General features: G+C 39.5%; 1 protein-coding gene across 1 annotated transcript in view; it reads left to right on the forward strand.

Annotated features, from left to right (window-relative positions):
• Window positions 1–2732: 2732 nt before the first annotated feature.
• Window positions 2733–20417, forward strand: part of citb (citron rho-interacting serine/threonine kinase b) — a gene marked incomplete at its 5' end in the record, with an annotated part of 92813 nt that continues 75128 nt past the window's right edge. Inside the window, 7 exons of the mRNA XM_080467464.1 lie at window positions 2733–2762; window positions 4680–4823; window positions 6049–6168; window positions 13993–14163; window positions 15546–15599; window positions 17438–17491; window positions 17965–18105. Coding sequence (XP_080323590.1) covers window positions 2733–2762; window positions 4680–4823; window positions 6049–6168; window positions 13993–14163; window positions 15546–15599; window positions 17438–17491; window positions 17965–18105 — 714 coding nt within the window. The remainder of the gene's footprint in view (window positions 2763–4679; window positions 4824–6048; window positions 6169–13992; window positions 14164–15545; window positions 15600–17437; window positions 17492–17964; window positions 18106–20417) is intronic.

Consider the following 20417-nt stretch of genomic DNA (forward strand, 5'->3'; position numbering starts at 1 on the left):
ACGTCTTATCATCACACTTTTTAGCATTATATACAGCTTACCGAAGTGCTCTGTTCGTCGTCTCCATAGATAGAAGGAACTGACCGCTCAATCAGACCAAGTCTTTCGGCAAATCCTTCTTTATACTGGCGGAGGTTGTTGAAGCAGTCGTCCTTAAAGTGATTCGCGCACACAAAAATGACCTTACCCACAGATGTGGGTACATTTCTGTGAAAAATAAAACTCAACCAGGCACTTCGAAAAGGTTCTGATGCTGGGAGACGGTGTAACGAAGCTTGTGGGTTACTACATCCAACAACCGAACATTTCGACTTATCCTCTCGTAACTTCGGTTGGACTACAAAATCGCAGCGAGAAACAAAAATGGCGGATTGCTCGAAACGTCGATGTCCTAATTTGGCAGTTCCGCTGAGAATACTGTGACGTCATTGTTCAAAAAACGTAATAGAGAATAGAAAAATCGAAACCGATCGCAAAATATGACCAAAACAGAATATAAAGATATCAACGGAGCACCTGAAGAGACTACTTTGAACTTTTCTGTACTTCTAAACACTCTAAATATACACCAAAATGCATTTAAGGGCTAAAAAAGTGGATTTAGCATGATATGTCCCCTTTAAAGAACAAAAACACAAATGCAGTTCATTTTCGTTGTTGAGTAAAACAAAAATTTATTTATTGTACATTTATTTTCGTGTGATTTTTTTGTTGAATTGAGTGGACCATCTTTGAAGAGGTGGTATAATCAATGGATATGATTTAAAATATATAAGTCACACTAGCTTCAGATATGTCAACATGTCAACAGGTGTACGATAGTATCGGAAAAACAAAGTTTCTGTTCATTCACATTTGATAAACTGTACTTCAGTTCTGATGTGGATTTGTGTCACATTTTTCTTATCACATCTTACTGTGAAAAGAACGTGGAAGCCACATGATCCCGTATGGCCTTGCCATCATGTGTTCCTGTGTGAGCATCAATAGGTAGCTGGTTGTCGCCGTAGTGTCTCTCATCCTGAGGTTCTCCCATGGTGATAGCTAAGACAGTGCATGCAACCATGATACAGCACACACAAGTTGGAGTCATCCTCACCTGTTCCAAAAATGGTATAATGTAATCAATGTCAAATCTTAGAATTAATTCATTGTGAGGCTTTCTTTTTTTGGTGTCACCAAGTCATAGAGAAACAACTAGTATTAAAAAAAGTACATTTCTTATGTATATTGTACCTCGGAGTGCAGAACATGGAACCGTCTCTTCCACCGGCCAAACAGGCTCTCAATAGTGACCCTTGTAGCAGTGGAGTCGTTGTAGTGCTGTTGGTGTCGTCCTTGCGGGTTGAGGTCGGGGTCAGCAGGAAGGGTCTGCAGGGGTTGCCATTGTTTCCCAGTATGAAGCTATCAGAGATTGATGTGTGGTTCCTCTCACAAGGTTGTGAGAGTGACAAGGTTCTGAAGATGTCGCTGTCGTGAGCTGACCCAGGCCACTCTGTACAAATATTTGTGAATTTACCTGCAAAATTACATAAACATCACAATCTTGTGTTTGGTAATATGAGAAACATTGATGTGTCTTTCGCAAGAGAAGGTGTCTCAAGAAAATGTTTCAATGAATTCAATGAACGTATCTGACTTTAATATTATGTTTCACTTGATATGTAATATGAACACAAATATACATCAGTTACAATTATTAGATATTTTCTGGCGCTTCACAAATTTTCATAGCAAAATATTGAATTGAATTATTCTTACAGAATGTCATAGTTTTGATAATGATATCTTTGCCAAACAACTAAGTAATTGAAATTAATAGATAAATATTGTTGATAACAAGGAATACAATATTGGGGTTGTTTCTTAAAAAAAAAAAAAAAAAACTTATTGTTTATTATTATAATCGTTTTACCTTTTTCATATATTGTATCAAGGTATAAATATATACTTATGATATTTACCCATAATAGGGTTATTTCTTTCATGTTTGTAATATATATGTGTTTAACATTTAAATTCAAGGATACAGTGAAAAGGGGAAATCATTCAAAATGTGTAGATATTTTAAGAGTGCTTCATGTACATGTAACGTTCTTTCTTGCCAATGTTTGTTTGTTTTATTCTTTGTGTAAGATCAGTTTACAATGCTAAAGATACAAACCCCATCTTACTTGAACTAATCTAATATTCAGTTTTAACAAATTGGTAAACATTCTACAAACAATACTAAAGTAGGATTTATTTAAATTCACATGGAGAGTTTGACTTTAATAAAAACCAGCCGGAGCCCCTCTAATTGTAGTGGTATGGAAATGCTTATCTTCGTGATCACACACAGCCAGCACATTTATGCTGTGATATCCTTTTCTTTTCACATACGAAAGTACATCTCGAGAGAGGGCTTGTATGACACCAGCTATTCGGTCACATCTTGCATGAATCTCGTCGCAGTACTCTTGTCAAGACCTAACATGTCCCCGACAACTTGCATGAAATTGCCTCTTGCATAAAAGCGAAGGGCCACAAGAACTTACAGTCAGTGAGACTGTACAGTCAGCGTGCGTCCCCGTTCTGTTGCACGCTCCATGTCACCTCGCAAAACATTACACAGGTAATTAACAGATTCTCTCCCAAATTGGTAGCAGGTGTGCAACTCATCATTAGAATAATCCCCGATGTCAAAGTTCAGTCCACGGTCCACCCTATTCTTCCTTTGTTGAACTGGCATCATGAACGCAGCGCTGCCGGTGAACGACATAGTGAGAGTTAACTACTGTTAAAAAGTTAGAGGAGGTCCGGAGGTGCGTTAACTTTAACGTCAAGATAACACCCGGTTAAAGTTAAGCCAGTTCTGAACAAGAAGATAACAGTGCTATTAAAGTTAACAGTCAGTTAAATGTGTTTAACGGCTGGTTAAACAATATCCCAGTTTTGAACAACAGAGCCCAGGAGAACATCAGGTACACAAATATAGCTGCATGTGTGTGTAGTTTCATGACAAAAACAACCAACAGCGCTAACTCATGGCCCAGCATGCTAACGACATCATTTTCAGCATTTCTATCGTTTTGGTTTAAACGGAAATTACCATTGAAATGTGAAACGTTCCTGAAATGAAAATGCAAAATGACACATTTTAAGTTGAAACGTCGTCGTGTAAACGAGGCCTGAGGCCTTCCTCTTCTCTTTCTGCCTGGCAGCTGCATTTCCATCATTTCTTTTGTCCAACACATTCACTGTCTCTACTCAACACAGGTTCACTTCATCTCTGATCTTTTTCTCTCAAATGAAGTGTACTGAACACTATTAGGGCATCTACTGTAATTTAGAACTCGGATCGTTTTTGGCCGCATCGTTTTTTGGACGATGACCCATACGTGCAACGTTTTAGGAGCTTGAAAACTGTTTTTTTTTTTTTTTTTTTTAATGGGTTCCAGAGAGGAGTGGGGTGCCACAGTGCAGTTTGGAGCCACACTGGTGGTGACGATGGTCGGCACAAACAGTGGATTTCACTTTCTCTGCTCAAATCTGTTGGAGAACAAACCAGTCGCCTTCCAGCCGCCATGCCACGACTGCTCAGGAAACTGTTCAATCATTTATGGCCTCAAAGGATCTTTCCCTCTTTCTCTAGTATTATATAAGACCCCAGTTGGACCATTACTGGAAATTTTATGTAATGTTTTGCTTTTCTCTGGAGAAAAGAGGGAAAAAAACCAACCTAATTTTTGATTATAGGTGTGGATTGAATACATCTGAAATATTTTGTACAATCACAATGCATGGATGTCACACTCTCTTTGTGGTATTTATTATGTCATTTGCACACGGAAAATGACCAGTTAATAAAAAATTTTAAACAGGTTCGATGCTTTTAGATATCCTAAATCTCCAAAATGTTTTAAAGAATACCTGGAAATTACTTGCCTTCATCAAAGTCATTTGTTCAACCAGGTAAAAAAAAATCCTAATTGAGAATAAAAAAAATTCTCAAAAATTTGGCAAAGTCAGCAGTGTGAAAATATACTTAAAAAAAAAGGAGAATAAATTGGAGATTTTGCAGCAGTGCCACCGCAAGAGGCTACAAAACTCATTTCAATGTCTTTTAACATTGTCTTGAATTTCTCCACTTTTGAGTTCTGATAGTTTCAAGTTATTGTCACCAGAAGGAGCAGAAAATACGTGTTGATTCTCTGGCTGCAGCCTAATGCTGTGTGTGTGTGTGTGTGTGTGTGTGTGTGTGTGTGTGTGTGTGTGTGTGTGTGTGTGTGTGTGTGTGTGTGTGTGTGTGTGTGTGTGTGTGTGGTGTGGGTGTGTGTGTGTGTGTGTGTGTGTGTGTGTGTGTGTGTGTGTGTGTGTGTGTGTGTGTGTGTGTGTGTGTGTGTGTGTGTGTGTGTTTCAGTGCTCCCATAACTAAGTGCTGTGACTGTGCTGCCAGTCCCGCTGTTCCTGGTTTATCATCCTCCTCAGGCCCTATAATGTTATAACAGCAAGTCTAATTCTATCATCAATCACTGCCAATAACATGTGCCACTGAACAAGTGTAGTGTTGTGCAGCTGCATGCCAACCGTGCACAGTGAAGAGACTTCCTTGGTCGCTGTACAAACTAGATATAACATTTTAGTGCCTGACCACCAAAATATAACAGTTTGATCTGTACCATGTCTGTTTTTAACAGGTTGAGCAGGAGATCTCACTGGTCCAAAGAAAGATGTCTGACCTCGAGTCAGTTCTCCAGCAGAAGGACATTGAGTTGAAGGCATCAGAGACTCAGAGGACAATCCTTGAACAAGACCTGGCCACGTACATAACAGAATGCAGCGTGAGTGAATCTGCAGTGAACAAGATTTACTATTGACTGCTATTAGCTATCTTGTGTATTTTTACTTTTCATTGATTCACATAATTTGCAGTTGTGACACATCAATCCCTGTATTGTTCTAACAATCAGGCACTTTTTTTTAAATGTAAATACACTATAATGCCAAAAATATTTGTTCAGTTCTCCAAATCATTGATTTCAGGGGTTCTAATCACTTCCACAGCCACAGCGTATAAAATCAAGCATCTCAGCATGCAGACTAACTCTACAAACATCAGGAAAAGAAAGAGTCGCTCTCAGGAACTCAGTGAATTCCAGCTTGGTGCAGCGATAAGACGCCACCTGTGCAACAAGTCCAGCCCAGACATTTCCTCACAATCAACTGTTAGTAGTAAGATAACAAAGTGGGAGCGATTTGGAACAACTGGAACTCAGCCACAACAAAATCACAGAGCGGGGTCAGCAGAGTAGGAATGATATTGGCATGGTATTGCCAAGTTGCTAAACGTTGGTCCTCCAAAAAACGCCCTTTCAAAAAGTGGTATCAGTACATTCCCATTCCAAACACTCTGTACGGCATAAAGGATGATGCGCTATGGTAGGAGGAGGCAGAACCGGAGCATGAGAGCAACGATAGCTGAAGACAACACAACAAGGTTGTACATCTGTGTAAGAAATAACCTGAGGACATTTGAGATCATAAACTGGATATAAAACTGAATGTAACCAGGAATGCTTGGTGCATGGTAATAGTTTACCATTACCAAATTTAAAAATAAAAAAACTGTTGACAACAGCTGTTTAATTCCATCTGCTTTATTATCTATGCTTCAAAAAATATAATTCATGTCTTCCTAAAATTCTGTCTTATAAAAAGGTTTATCTCATAATCAGACCAATAAAGGTGGAATTTTATTAGGCAGCTTTTAATTCTTAATGTTGACTTGTGCTATATCTCTTGTTATGTGATAAAATTGTTTGTGTCCATCATTTTTCATGTATGGAAGAAATGCTGTTTTCTTCTGGTTTACAACATAATTTGCCAAATCTCAGTTGAATACCAAATAATTTAACAGCCGTCGCTATGAAATAGAATAGACAGGGAAAAAATAATCATGGTATTAATGCTATCATTCCACTTATATGCAGTGCTCTTGTATGAGAGCGTGTTATTTTTAGCTGAGCGTACCCAGCGACTGAGTGAACATATGTGTGACTCTTTCAGAGTCTGAAGCGCAGTTTGGAACAGGCCCGTATGGAAGTAACGCAGGAGGACGACAAGGCGCTGCAGCTCCTCCACGACATCCGAGAGCAAAGCAACAAACTCCAGGAGATCAAGGAGCAGGTAGGACGCCGTCTCTGGTAGCGCACAGACCAGTCAGTGGGAGAAGGAGCCATAACATTATGACTGCTAACTTTCTTTTTCATGATGGCGCCTGTTAGTGGGCTGGATTTCTTTAGGGCCTGTTTACATGATTTCAAGTGAAAGCGTCTGTTTACATGACAAAGGTACCAGGAAACACTGAAAACATAACTTTTTGAGAACGGCGACCAAGGTGGTATCTGCTCCATGACTGTGTAGACAACGGAAACCCTGCTACTGCAGTGGTCTGTGGTCAATAGATCTTCTGCACATGAGCAAGTAGATCTACAATAACAACAATGTCTGTGCACGTGTCTGTGGTTTCATTACAAAAGCAACCAACAGCACCAAGTTGTGCCCAGACATGAAAACTCCATAGTTTTCAGTGTTTCTGCTGTTGCCATGGAAACGGACATCATTCTCAGAACATTGCCGTGTAAACGTGAAACTTTTCTGAGATGAAAATGCAAAAAAGATGCGCTTTCACTTTAAATTCTGTCGAGTAAACAGAACCTAAAAGTCTCTGTTTTCTTTTTATGGGGTCAAACGTCATCATAAAAAAGAAATAGGTCCAAATAAAATAAATATTCATCCAATACAAATTAATTCCCTCGCACACAAATGGTTATAGCTGCATTGCAAAATGTGTTTACACATTATAGGACGTAACACGGAGTTCAATGTCTTCTATGCATATGGACAGAGGATTTGGATCTCACCACCAGATGCAGGATTGAAAGACTCCCTACTCTACCAACTGAGCCACAGATGTTTCAGGTTGCATCCAACTCAAATAAACCCCCCCAAATGTTATATGCAATAGGAGTATATACATCCCTGAATCCCCATGATGGAAACAGTGGCATGTGAAAAGATTTTGAAAAGATTGAAGATTCGAAATAACATAATTCATAAACATTTTTATTTATTTATATTGGTATATATTAATTTATATCAGGGACAGAGAGCGAGAACATTTTTGATTAGCTTTGCATCAGGACCTGCACTATGCCCTGGATCATGGACTGCCCTTCATGTATGCATGAATGTGTATATGTGTATACAATATGTGTGTATATTTATGTGTAGTGATGTTTAACCATCTGCTAACCTGCCTTATTGTTCAGTTTAGTTTAGCGTTTTGTTTCTCTTGTTCTGTTTACAAAGCCTCGTTCTGTTTGTTATTACATAAATGAAAATTTTATCAAATTTAATTTGACTCAAAGAACACTTTCCTATCGCCCCTTGAGCAAATGTTTGCAACAAAGGTAAATATGTTGCATAATACATCAACCAGAAACGTCAAAACAGACAACTGAAGAGTATTTTCATAATCACAGTCAGATGGAGCAGGTCAAGTCAGAGAGTGTGTGTGTGGGAGTGTTAATTAGACTGACACATGAAGCTGGAGCCCCACCGCTCTCTAACATCCAATGCACAGATCACATGGAGGAATGCCTCATGATACATGTAACTCATTGGGTTGTTTTATTTTAAGCTTTCACTGTCACTGCATCAAGATTAAACTATATAAATGTGCTGTTGTGCAATATTGTGTTAAAAAAGATTGTACAGCACTACGTTTTGGAGTATGACCAATCTGTAATACGCAGTGTGTGTTGTGCCTCATCTTGGCCGCTGGCATTGTCGTTTGTGGTAATTACATGCTCCACAGTGTGCTAGACACGAGCAGTTAGAGACGGCCAATTCATTTCCTCAGGAGGCACAAACCCCACATCTGATCTGGTTCACGTGTGAAAACAAACTGGAACAATGGACATGATCTTCTTTCTGATGTGATACCAAGTAAAACCACAAAATACAGTCGTCATTCCAGAGGTGCTAACTACAATGTAAATATTGATGTTCTAAAATGAGAGTCGATCAAAAACCAGTTGAACTTTGTATTAGAAGTATTGATATTTTGTATTTCATCTGCCCATCACAAGCCTGTGCGATAGAGAGTAAAACCCCACCACTCTGGTTTATATCTGGTATTTTACATAATTATTCTTATGGATGGGAGAGATAAAATCTATTCACCCTCATAGTGATTCACTTCTCCAGCAGACCACATAATCTAAATCAAATAAATGTGTTATGAAAATCAAGGCAAGGCAAAGTTGTCAACTCTAATGTCTCATTTAAGTTTAAACTCACTGTACACAATTTGTATAATGTCAAGTAGTCAAATGATTTAATGGTGGAGTAAAATATATACCTATGGTAACAGTTGATTAACAGGCAATAAACATGTTTTTGTTAAGTGTTAGAAGGTGAAAGCTACCTGCAACAATTACCATGGACAATTTTTAAAAAAAAATTTCATTATGTCATTAAATCTATCATATTGACTGTTACTAAAACTTTGGATTTAAAATTTCTGTCTCTTGATAGACATAATTATCTTTCTAATTAATGCTTCTTTATATGACTTTCTCCAAAATAGCTGGTTTTATATCATGCTGACATTTTCAACTGGGAACTTGTCCACAGTCTGAACCCTTCGATAAGGCAACATTTGCACTTTTACACACATTTTTAGAAAACTCGTAAAGATGACTGTCTTCACTTTAGTCCTCATGCAAAGTCAGCACAGGGTTAGCACAAAGGTTTTCCCAGTTTAAACCATTTAACATTTACTTGTTTCTCAGAAAAAGCAATTCGCATCACTTTTATACTGGAATCCTTATATAATCTATCATGTTGCATGTAAACTATCAAAATGACATTGAGTATTTGCTCGGTCAACTATGTGTGAATGCCTCTGGAACAGGAATACTGATACCAGAGAAAGAAACAGTAGCATTTTACAGTACACAGCTCCTGGAATGTGATGAGTGTGCGGTGCATGAAAGGATTTCTGTGAGCTCATGTATTTGTGCCTGTGCAGCAGGGGCACACGACGGCGTCACCAGCTGAGAGTATTAGGCTGATGTAAGACTGACAGATCAGGAGCGTGAAAAATCCTCCTCCCTGGCATTATGCACCAATTTCTCTTCTTTAAAAGGTAATAGAGAGGCAACCTGTTTTCCTCAGCCTACACTAGGGCTGGTAACCAAGCACCGAATACATTGTGCAACGGTTACCATGGTGACGAGAGCCATATACCTACGAGTGAAGAGAGCACTGATGCAGTGGGCAGGCTGTCGTGATGAGGTGCTGGGGCCTGAGCTCACACTGGTTGAGAAACTGAAATATCTGACCATGCTTCATATAGGACCTAAAATACCCAACAGTGATGCATGTTCGAGGTTTACACTACATCCTTTCTGTTCATGAGGAAGTTGCGCAGAAAGATGTTCAATATTGCACGCATGTAGCATATATTGAGTTGCATGTTGTAGTTCAGCAATCCCATTCATACCATGTAACACTGTAATAGAGGATGTTCTCAGGAGTTTGTAGAATTGATGTGCTAAAGATGGAAGACACATCATACTTGTATTTCACCCATACAAGTATTTCATACTTTTTTAGCAAATGAAGTTCAGAGCTATTGTGTTAACCTTTGATAGACATCTATTTGGATTTTTCTTTAGCTGAATTACAAGAAAACTGAGCGTCTTTCTTGAAACGTCACACCTGTATTTACAATACGTCGCCATCTCCATCCATTCTTTTATAGCGTTTTATCCAATTCAGGGTCGCAGGGAGCTGGAGCTTTAACACGAGACGCTCTCACTATCCAGCTTGAGACAGCTGGACAAGGACTTAATTCATACCATTTAAAGATTTTGATTACCAATAAGTGAAGTATTGTCTTCCTTTTATTTTCACTTGAAAAATACAACAACTATTTCTCTTCTTCCAACAACTAATACAAAAGATCATCTACAACATCTTCACTCATATGCTGTTGTTGTACTGTGGTACATATTGGTTACTCCAACATACTGAATTCATCATTTCTTTAATGACTTTTTAACGTGCTATTTAACGGCATACATTCTACTCTGTAAAGATGGAGTCATACTGTTTGCTGTTGCGTTTGTGATTTGCTCAAATTGCAAGTTTTTGTTTATGCTTGTCAAGAGATTATTGTCACTGAACAAGGTGAACCCAAAAGCAGACTCCAACATGGACGCTCAGTTGGACAGAGTTTATTAAAGGGAAGCAGCAAAGGTGTCCAGCAGATAATCCAACAGAGTATCTTGATAATGTGGTGTTGAGACTCAGAATCAGCAAGCTATAGCAACAACTTATATGTTGAACTTTGCAACTTTGACCTACATTATCAGAAAAATGGCCGCCGGCAGCGGGACAGTGGCCGGCGCTGGCTGGCATTGGTCAGTGGCTGGCGTTGGCCGGCGGTGGATGACTCGAAACACAGAGAGGGTGCTGGTCTATTCCTGGTGGGTCAGAAGCTTCTGGGTCGGAAAGGAGCCGCCACTGCGCCCCGCCCCCCTCACTTATGGAATGTTTTTTGTAAAATGGAAAATTTGATTAGAGCCAAAACTTTTATCAAAAAGATTGAACAAAGTGATGCGGTGATAGAACCTTTGTAGGAAGTTGCTTCACCTGTGCAGCCACAGCAGTCCAGTGGCTCTGACTCTTACCTGCTGTGCGGCGAGACCAGGGCTCGAGTCTTCAGTGGTGCATTAATTCAGTTAATTTTAAAGACAGGCTTTTGTTTATTCATTTTTATTATCAATTCGCCATTCTCCAGTATTTTTACGTAGCATGGAGGTTAAAATGGATATATGCAGAGTTTTCTTCATTTTTATGTCAAGAGGCTCCCAGTGTTTCTGTTCAGTAGGAAATGGGTCCAAAAGGCTCGTTGAGAGTTGATGGTTGCTGACCTCTGAGTGAGTGGAATCAATGACTCAACTGGTCATCATTGTTTTGGCAGGAGAAGAAAGGACAAACACAATTTTAGGCTGTTGGTCATAATGGTATTCCTGATATTGAAACAAACAGAGGGTAATAGGCTGAGTCGAACCCTGTGTTGTCCTGTAACTATTCAATCACTTGAATGAGTGTATATGTATGGTAAATGCAGTATTGCTTGGTCTGTTTTGGAGAGTTATAGGGTCCCTGGAGATCCCTTCAGTTCTTTGTTAGACCTAATGTTTTTTTTTCCAGCAGCAGCTTCACTAATGTTACTGTTAGCATGTGCAGCTTAGCCTCACATGCTGAGTGTGCATTTCTATTCAACACTTTTGTTCACAGCATCACAGGGCTGCTGACTGTCGAGCTGTTAAATTCTCGAAATAAATCAATGTCCTCTGTCCAGGGGTTGCGCAAATAAAGATTTGCTTGCCAGCAGGAAGTTTTTAAATGCATGTTAAAGTTGAGCACCGACAGTCAAATCTAATTAGGATAAAGCTGAAGTTAACACATGTTGGGGTGTGTATAACAATGTTGACTAAAAAAGAACAAATCTTGTGCTTGTTTTTTTTGTTTTTTTTATTAGTTCTTGTATTCTTTTAAACACAAACTATGATTGAAATGAAATAAATGAGTATGTTCACATTTATATGGGTAGTTTGCAGCTCATTTGCATTATATGGCTTTTTGTCCTCATTGGACCCTCTCAGCAGGGTATTTACTCAAGTTAAATCCAGCGTTTCATCTTGAAAAGCATCTGTCTCCCACGCTCTGTCATATGATTGCAGTGTTTATTGTTTTCATGCAGAACCCATGCAGTGTTGAGTTAACACATAGTAGAGATTAGTGATACATTCAGTTTCACAGAAAATCACAGAATCTAAGCTAATGCCAGTAAGACCTGCAAACATATGCAAAGAGAGACTTTAAAAAGCAAGGAAGCTGACGCTAAGGCGCTGTGTTTGGTTTTTAAAAGAATAAAAAAAATAGAAAAGATAGCGATTGTTTCCTAATAGAGGTTTTAAAGACGTATCATCTTCAATCTGAAAATTCTCATCCTCACCCACCAGGCAACCAACCCACCTGCCAAGCAACCCACCAACTGACCAACCAACCGACCGACCAACCAACCAACCCACCCACCCACCCACCCACCCACCCACCGACACACCAACCAACCCATCAACCAACCAACCAATCCACCAACCAACAACCAGTTAACAACGATCCAACCCACCAACCAACCAACCAACCAACCAACCAACTAACCCCTCAACGAACCAACCAACTACCCAACCAAATCACCCACCAACCAACCAACCAACCAACCCAACCACCAACCAACGACAACCGTGCTGGGAGCCATATAGATAGATAGATAGATAGATAGATAGATAGATAGATAGATAGATAGATAGATAGATAGATAGATAGATAGATAGATAGATAGATAGATAGATAGATAGATATTTTTTGTCATTGTATAATCTCATGTCTGTAGTGCAAGGAAATTCCACAACGATACCGGAAATAAAAAAGGATGTGCAATGACGAGCACACACAATTCACTCACCGCACCACACTATCAATATGTCTCTGTAGAAACAAGGGCAAACGCAACTTCCTGAAAACTCTCAGGCTCTGTGGTCTCTGTGATACACGGTGCATGTCCACCACGGTCGTAGTAAATAGTTGTTCTGCACATATGCAAATAGATGAACAATAACAATAATGTTTCCTCTGTGGTGTCATGACTCCCAGTGCATTTTTTTCTGGACTTGGTAGTTTTATCATTGATAGTCACCGTAGTAACAATCCTGTTCATACGAATGTCCGTCTACTCTCATTGTTAATGTTTATAGCGTATTGTTTTCTGCTGCATGTGTGTGTGGTTTCATTACAAAAACAACCAAGAGCATCCACTATTCGCCCAACACACCAACTACATTGCGTCAGCATTTCTGCCGTTTCCATGTGAACGGACATAGTTTTCAAAAAGTTGGAGTGTAACCACAAAACCTTTTTGAAATGAAAGCAATGCGTTTTCATTTGAATCGTTGTTGTGTAAATGGAGCCTAACTTGCAATCAACCAGAAAAATGTACAGCACTGACACAGTGTTCGATTGTGACAACCACAGAAATAAACCAGTTAAAAAAAAAATATATAATAATCTGTTAATCTCAAAGATGTGCAATAGCAACTTGGTGTCTTTATGAAAATAAATAATCAGGGGACACAGAGCTGCTTTGTGAAACACTCCCTCATGGATAGAAGACCAACAGTGAGGCCGTCTCTTCTCTCAGAGATCAATAGTTCCATATCCAACACCCCCCTCCCCCTCTGCCCCCTCCACCATGTCTGATGCTGTCTGCTTCACTCGCTCTGTGGATGCAGGACGATGCTACATTTTATTAGTCTGACAGGCGGGCCGATGCACCCTGTAAGCAGATGAGGTGGCTGAAATTAGATCTGTTAGGCTGTGACTAATTGCTGTTTAACAGACATGTGCTAGTGACTCCTGCTGATGAGCTATACAATATTCTCCACACCTGCTTTTTTCTTCTTCATTCACCTTTTATACGCTTACTTTTTATTCATCTCAGGCACGCAAGGAGTTTTATTCTCAGGGGTTTTTCCATGTGCGACAGTTATGAGTGAAGCAGTCGTCTTGAATAAAAGCGTTTTCTTTGAGTTAAAAAGCGGACAATGCTGGAGCTGCTGCAGAGCTGCTTCCCTCTTTTTACACACACACTGATAGCTGCTCTGGTAGAAAGGCTTCCTTAATGGCTGCTAAGAAAATATAATTATGTAACTTGGATAAAGTGCTCATAATTTTAAAAAATTGAATAGGCAGTCTCTGCTTTCTGACAGATTCTCTGTGATCCACAGAGTGGCGCTTCGTGTGCTTTATGTTGACCAGAGAATTAGGAGTGTTCTGGGTCTCATGAAAGGTCTCTCTCTTGTCCTTGTGCAGGAATATCACGCCCAGCTGGAGGAGATGCGGGTTTCCATCAGACAGCTGGAGGAGGACCTGTCGGCCGCTCGCCGCCGCAGCGACCTGTACGAGTCTGAGCTGAAGGAGTCTCGACAGGCCAGCGAGGAGGTGAAGAGGAAGGCTACGGACTACCAGCATCGAATGCAGAAGGTACACGTGGAAGTTAAAGCTCATAAACATTTAATTATGGGAAGACGTATCAGGTCCTCTGCACAGGCTCCTTTTAGAAGTTTCATGTTTACACTGCAACGTTCTTAAAACGATGTCTGTAACTACCATGCTAGGCCACTAGTGGGTGCTGTTGTTAGTTTTTGTAATGAAACCACCCGTGCAAAGAACAATACGTTATCAACATTAACAATGGGTGAACAGGGACATTCGTATAGAGAGACGAGCAAGTGGGATTTTTTTTTTAATGGTGACTATCAACTATAAACCCACCAAGTCCCAGGAGGAAATGGCTCTGAGCAACATTTCATGCAAATAGACACTGAACATGCAACACAAGTTTAGATTTTTCACTTGAAAACCCATGCATGATAATTGCATCACAGTTGAATCTTGGTTTTCTATTGTCTCGCTTTTAGAGCATGTTAGCTCATGAAAACACTGAAATTCACTGGCTCCGTGAGAGAAAATCATTTGGCCCGGACGTCAAAATCTGCCTCAAGAGGATCCATCGTGGTCCACAGGATGACCTAACAAAGTCATAACATCCCAAAGAAAACATTAACATTGATTTTTCCTCTGTCGCTTGTATATTTACTAGAGGCCACTCTCTTCCAGTAAGAGTGGCAGACATAAAAGATAACCTTGTTTTTAGCAAGGTAGCATTAGCACACTTTGAATGTTAAGTTGTAAAAACATGCGAGAAGCATTGCACTTTTAGTCTGAGGAGACACAAAGTCAAGTGACTAGTAGAATCTTTGTTGTTGTAATTAATGAGGGGAAAATGCAGGTGTTGGTTAGAGGTTTTCAATCCAACAACTGAAAGGCCTTTGGTCTTGTGAGGAAAGGTGAAAAGGATAATACGAAAAGCTAAAAATGACTTCCACCTTGTCTTGGTCTGCATTTGTTTTTAATGGTAAATGGACTTCACTTATATATCACTTTTCAACTGCATGAGCAGTCCCAAAGCATTTCATATTGTTAATCACATTCACACACAGACGGGGCTGCTGCCATGCAAGATGCTGTCAATCTATTGGGGGCAACTGGAGTTCAGTGTCTTGCTCAAGGACACATGTGGCAATAAGAATCAAACCTGCAATCTTCTAATTTGGAGCCGACTGCTCTACCAACCGAGCCATACTGCCCCCTTTGTCAGCATTTTAAAGTACAGGATATGATATACATAAAGATAACCCCCCCCCGCCAAAAAAAAAATAAATTTAAAAATGAAAAGTATTATTAAAAAAACAACTTTGAATTGTGCTCAACAACCAAGGTTTGACTGCCTGTATAATTTGTAGGTTTCCATTTGAACATAAAAGATAAGTGATTTATCTTTCTGAATTTCATCTGCATCACAGGTTAAAGAGCAAGGGAAAGCTGAAGCAGACGAGATGATCAGCAAATTGGAGAAGGTAAGTTACTGCACCTGATGGTGGAAACATTATCTAGTATCTAATAGTATATATTTTAAATGCATGATTATTATTTGTTCCTGCCTCTTTAAGAGGCAACGCACAAATATTACTATCCAAGGAGAGTATTAACCCTTTATTATTATTCTTCCACTGGTATTTCGGCACGTAATTAGTCCCGCACCGTTTGGAGCAGGTACACAAAAAGCACATCAAAATGTGACCAATCCAATCAATGACGACCCTGTGTTCAGCAGGTTCCACACATTTCTGTTGTGTTGGTGAATTGGGAAGGGTTTTTTGAATTGGGAAGTGTTCCTTGAATTGGAAAGTGTTTTCTCTATTGAGAAGTGTTTTTTGGATTTGGAAGTGTGAAGTGTGTTGGAAGTGTGAAGTTTGCAGTGTTTTACACTTCCAGGCCACCATAGTTTTCAGATGTAGTGTTGGGTCCGAAGTCTGTTGCTATGTAAACAGATCCCCAAAAACGCAATGGAAACTTGAAAACGTTGTGTAAACAAGTGTTCAGCAAAATGATTTGTTACAATAATCATGAGTTAGTTTAATAATAAATAAATCGAATGTACCCACAAGCTTATCTGGCATTAAAACAAACCAAGTATACGCTGAAATTATAAAAACTTGTTAAAAAATCTCTGTTAAAACAGGCAAATCAGATCTGAGACATTTTCTCTCTTCATTTTTTTTCTTTTGATATTTAAGAAGAAATCATAATGAAAACGAATAAGTCATAAAATTATTTATTTTATAAATACATGCATCTTCAGAACATAATTAATTGGAAGTTTAACTGAAGTTTCTTTAAATATGTGTATATTCTGATGTAGACCTTATATTGGGAAAAAGATTAGGAGGGTCAGTATTTGTTATGTGTTATATTTTGAACCTTGTGTGCTTTAAACACAATAATTCAAATCGTTGTAGCTTGTTCGTTGTTTTCTGGACTTATCAGGGTCCGAGCCCTGAGTGCAGAAGGACCCAAATGGATTTCCTCAGATTAGACTTTTTTTTCACCCACATTCCAATGAATTTTTGAGTCCCTAAACATACTCAGAAAGTTGTGAAACTTTGCACAGACATTAGACGTGGTGAACAATTAGATAATTAGGATAAAATACACGTGACTGGCAAAATAGCTCAACAGTGCCATTTGCAAAATTTTGAAAATTAAGCCCCCGCATCACGTTTCACCTACAACGACGATGTGTAGCACACCAAGGCGCACAAAAAGGTCTACTACACACATTCCGACAACAGAAGGTCAGTTATTTTCTAGAATATGGTGGGTTTTGGTCAATTTTAGCCCAAATTTTCTAGTGTGAAAGTTTGACATTTCGCCACGAATGAGGAAGTGCAGTGTAAAAGGCCTTAACATGGCCTGATCGGCCTCAAACTTGACACATTCATCACAGTCCAGCCTTCATCACAACCACATGATGATAAAACCACTACACATAGCATCACCTGATGGAAACAGGAAGTGGGTTCTACATAATCTGTCCACGTTCTGACTGACTTCACATTTCACATGTTTCATTAGACAACAGTCGAAGTTCTGCAGGTGGCAAGGACCCGTTCAAGGCTGCTTGCAGCTTTCATTGTAAATGGTTTCAATATGTCATACACTGTATTGATTTATACCAAGATAGTTGTTTTCCTGCTTAAATATTTGATTTAATTTTGCTTGCTTCGGACCTGGGAATCACTTTGGTGTCTGAGTGAATGAAGTGATCGGAAAGGATGAGTGAAGATAGACAAATGTAAGTCATGTTAACAAAAGGTGACATACTGTATGAACGTAACTTGATTTTTCTCTTCAGACCAATGCTGAGCAGAATTCAAGGATTCAGGATCTCCAGGACAAGCTTGCCAAGGTAGAATATTTCTGTTTGGAAGATTAATGAATAATTTATATGAGCCTGTGCTCCCAAATGCTGGAGATGTAACACCTTTCTTCACTTTCAGATGAGTGTATAAACTCCTTCTTTAACCTTCCTGACCTCTTCTTTTTCTCTGCATCTCAACTCTTCATCTCCAGTCGACAGTCAAATTGAGTCTACAAACAGAGAACAATTAGGATGTTTTTTCCCCAAAACTGGAGTTAAAGCATAATTATCAGCCATCAAACTGTTTTGCATCATTAGTAATGATAATTTCAAGTGCCTTTTTCCTGAAATGAATATATTTAGAAGTACCAAGCCAAGATTACATGAGCTTCTGCAGCTGATATTCAAGGCCTAGAAAACTGGAGCAATATTGGTTCAATATTGATCTTCTCATACATTTAAATTTGTGTATACCAATATATATGCACTTCTTAACTGATGTGTACTTTTCCAACGTGAAGGCATTGAAAGCCAGTGCTGAAGCCACAGACCTCCTTCAGACTATGAGAATGGCCAAAGAGCGCATGGAGCGCGACCTGGAGCGGCTGCAGAACCGCGAGGACTCCAGCGACAGCCTGCGCAGACGTCTCCGTGAGACTGAGGTAACCTGCACTCCCCTGTGTCCTCACAATGCTGCACCAGGTTTCACAGCAATGCAGTGTGTATGGCAAATGTGCTCATCATTTTTACTAGAGATGCACAATACCAAAGGACAAGTGCAAGTATTAACCTTCAGATACTTGTTCATACTGAGTATGGATACGAGTACTTACAGTATTTATACTTCATCACTTCCCACCTCCAGCATCACGTCATTTGTTTTTTGTTTTTTTATGCTGCATCATCCACTTCATGGTTAAAAGTTTTGCATAAATAAATCTGGCTGCAGTGTCTGCAGAGTACAGAGAGCCCATATGTTCTCTTTAGTAAACATGTTTTTACATCTCCTGGGGAACATTTGTTCTGTGACGGCATGCTAGCATGTTAGATAGCCTTTGTGTTCATGTGATTTTCGCATTTGCATTTGCTTATTTGTAATTAAGTTACATAAGGTGAGGTTAAACCAAAACGTTTTCCTCCACAATATCTTCACTTATGAGGCTCAGCATAAACAATTAGACTTTCACCTAAATCCACCCGAGGTTGAGTTAAATGAACATGATATACTGGACAGCGTGGCCTAAGCTCTTGTTGTATTTACTGTGTACAGACCTGTCTGTGGTCTTTAACAGAATGACACTGACTGGTGGCATGAAGCTAATCGGAGTGCATGTGACATTTTGCTAATTGATTCTCCACTGGCTCAGTACTTCCTGTAGCTCAGTGTTTACACTAACAAACTGTGTCTGCTCACATAAGGCCGCATTGACACTGTCAGATAGATAGATAGATAGATAGATAGATAGATAGATAGATAGATAGATAGATAGATAGATAGATAGATAGATAGATAGATAGATAGATAGATAGATAGATAGAGAGATAGAGAGATAGAGAGATAGAAAGATTATTCATCCCCATGGGGAAATTTACAAATGTGAACCAATTCAGATTTTTTTGCTGTTATGTGGCCCAGGTCAAATCTGTTTGTGGACAATTCAAGCAGATACAAGTCGCATGCGTTCAGATATTTTTGAGATTAGATACAGGCCTTGTTCATATGTGGAAATAAATCAGATATGTATCGGATATGTCAATGCATCCTCCATGTAACCAGGCTGATCTCTAACATCATCAGATCTGTCACTATCTAGCTCATTTTGTCGAAGACATTTTCCAGTGATAAGGCACCTGCTCACAAACAAATGTAAAAATATGATTAGAAACCTTTATATACCTATAACTTCACTGCTGTAGAGATTTGCCACACTTTTCATACCATTAACTCTGAGACCGTTTAGATGTCAAGAACCACAACAACAACAAAAATACCAGAAAGCAGGGAATAGTGCCTTGTGCCCATGTTGGACATCACTGTGGCCCCTCATCAGCATGGCAGTCTAATAACAGGCAACAATCCCAAACTTGTTTGTCACATGAGCTTCTCATTAGCATCAAAAACACTGAAGAACTGCTACATATTGAAAGTTGACATAATCTAAAAAATACAATAAATAAATAGGCGGAAGCACTCACTTATTTTACATTTTCTGACGGTTCTGCAGCCATACAATCAAAAGAAATTTACAACTTATTAACAGATAGTATTTATTGAATCTGAAGCCTCAGAAAGGTCAGTTTTCATTATGAATGTAAACATTGGAGGTGAAAGTGAAAGCAGAGGCCTGTACTACGACCCTGATCAACATATCCAGGATCTCTCTGTTCCCTGGGTTAACTGATCCAGACACACTGGATCCTGATCACTGTTACAACCAAGCAGGTTATCAACTCGCTGGTTCAACCCAGACCTACGTGTGAGCGTTCACATGAAAGGGGCGGAGTCTGCAGCGTCTGACCAATCAACTAGTTTACAGATTACTGGAGGAGCAGTTATTCTCTGAGATTATGAAGAATTAAAACACATCCAGCAGGATTAAAGCAACACTGCGTGTTGGACCGTCCGTCCATCCATCCATCCATCCATCCATCCATCCATCCATCCATCCATCCATCCATCCATCCATCCATCCATCCATCCATCCATCCATCCATCCATCCAGTTCAGGGTCGCAGGGCGCTGGAGCGATCCCAGCCTGCTGTGGACGAGGGCAGGTACCCCTGGACAGGTCACCAGTCTATCACAGGGCAAATACAGAGACAACTAACCGCACACTCACACATTCACCACTAGGGGCAATTTAGGGTCACCAATTGACCTCACATGCATATTCTTGGACGTTATCATAGTGCAGGCCTCTGGAGTAATCAGATTATTCAAGTGATCATGTAAACAACACATGATTAATCAGAT

The sequence above is a fragment of the Lipophrys pholis genome (assembly GCF_963383615.2).
Source record: "Lipophrys pholis genome assembly, chromosome: 7".
In the NCBI taxonomy this organism is placed as follows: domain Eukaryota; kingdom Metazoa; phylum Chordata; class Actinopteri; order Blenniiformes; family Blenniidae; genus Lipophrys; species Lipophrys pholis.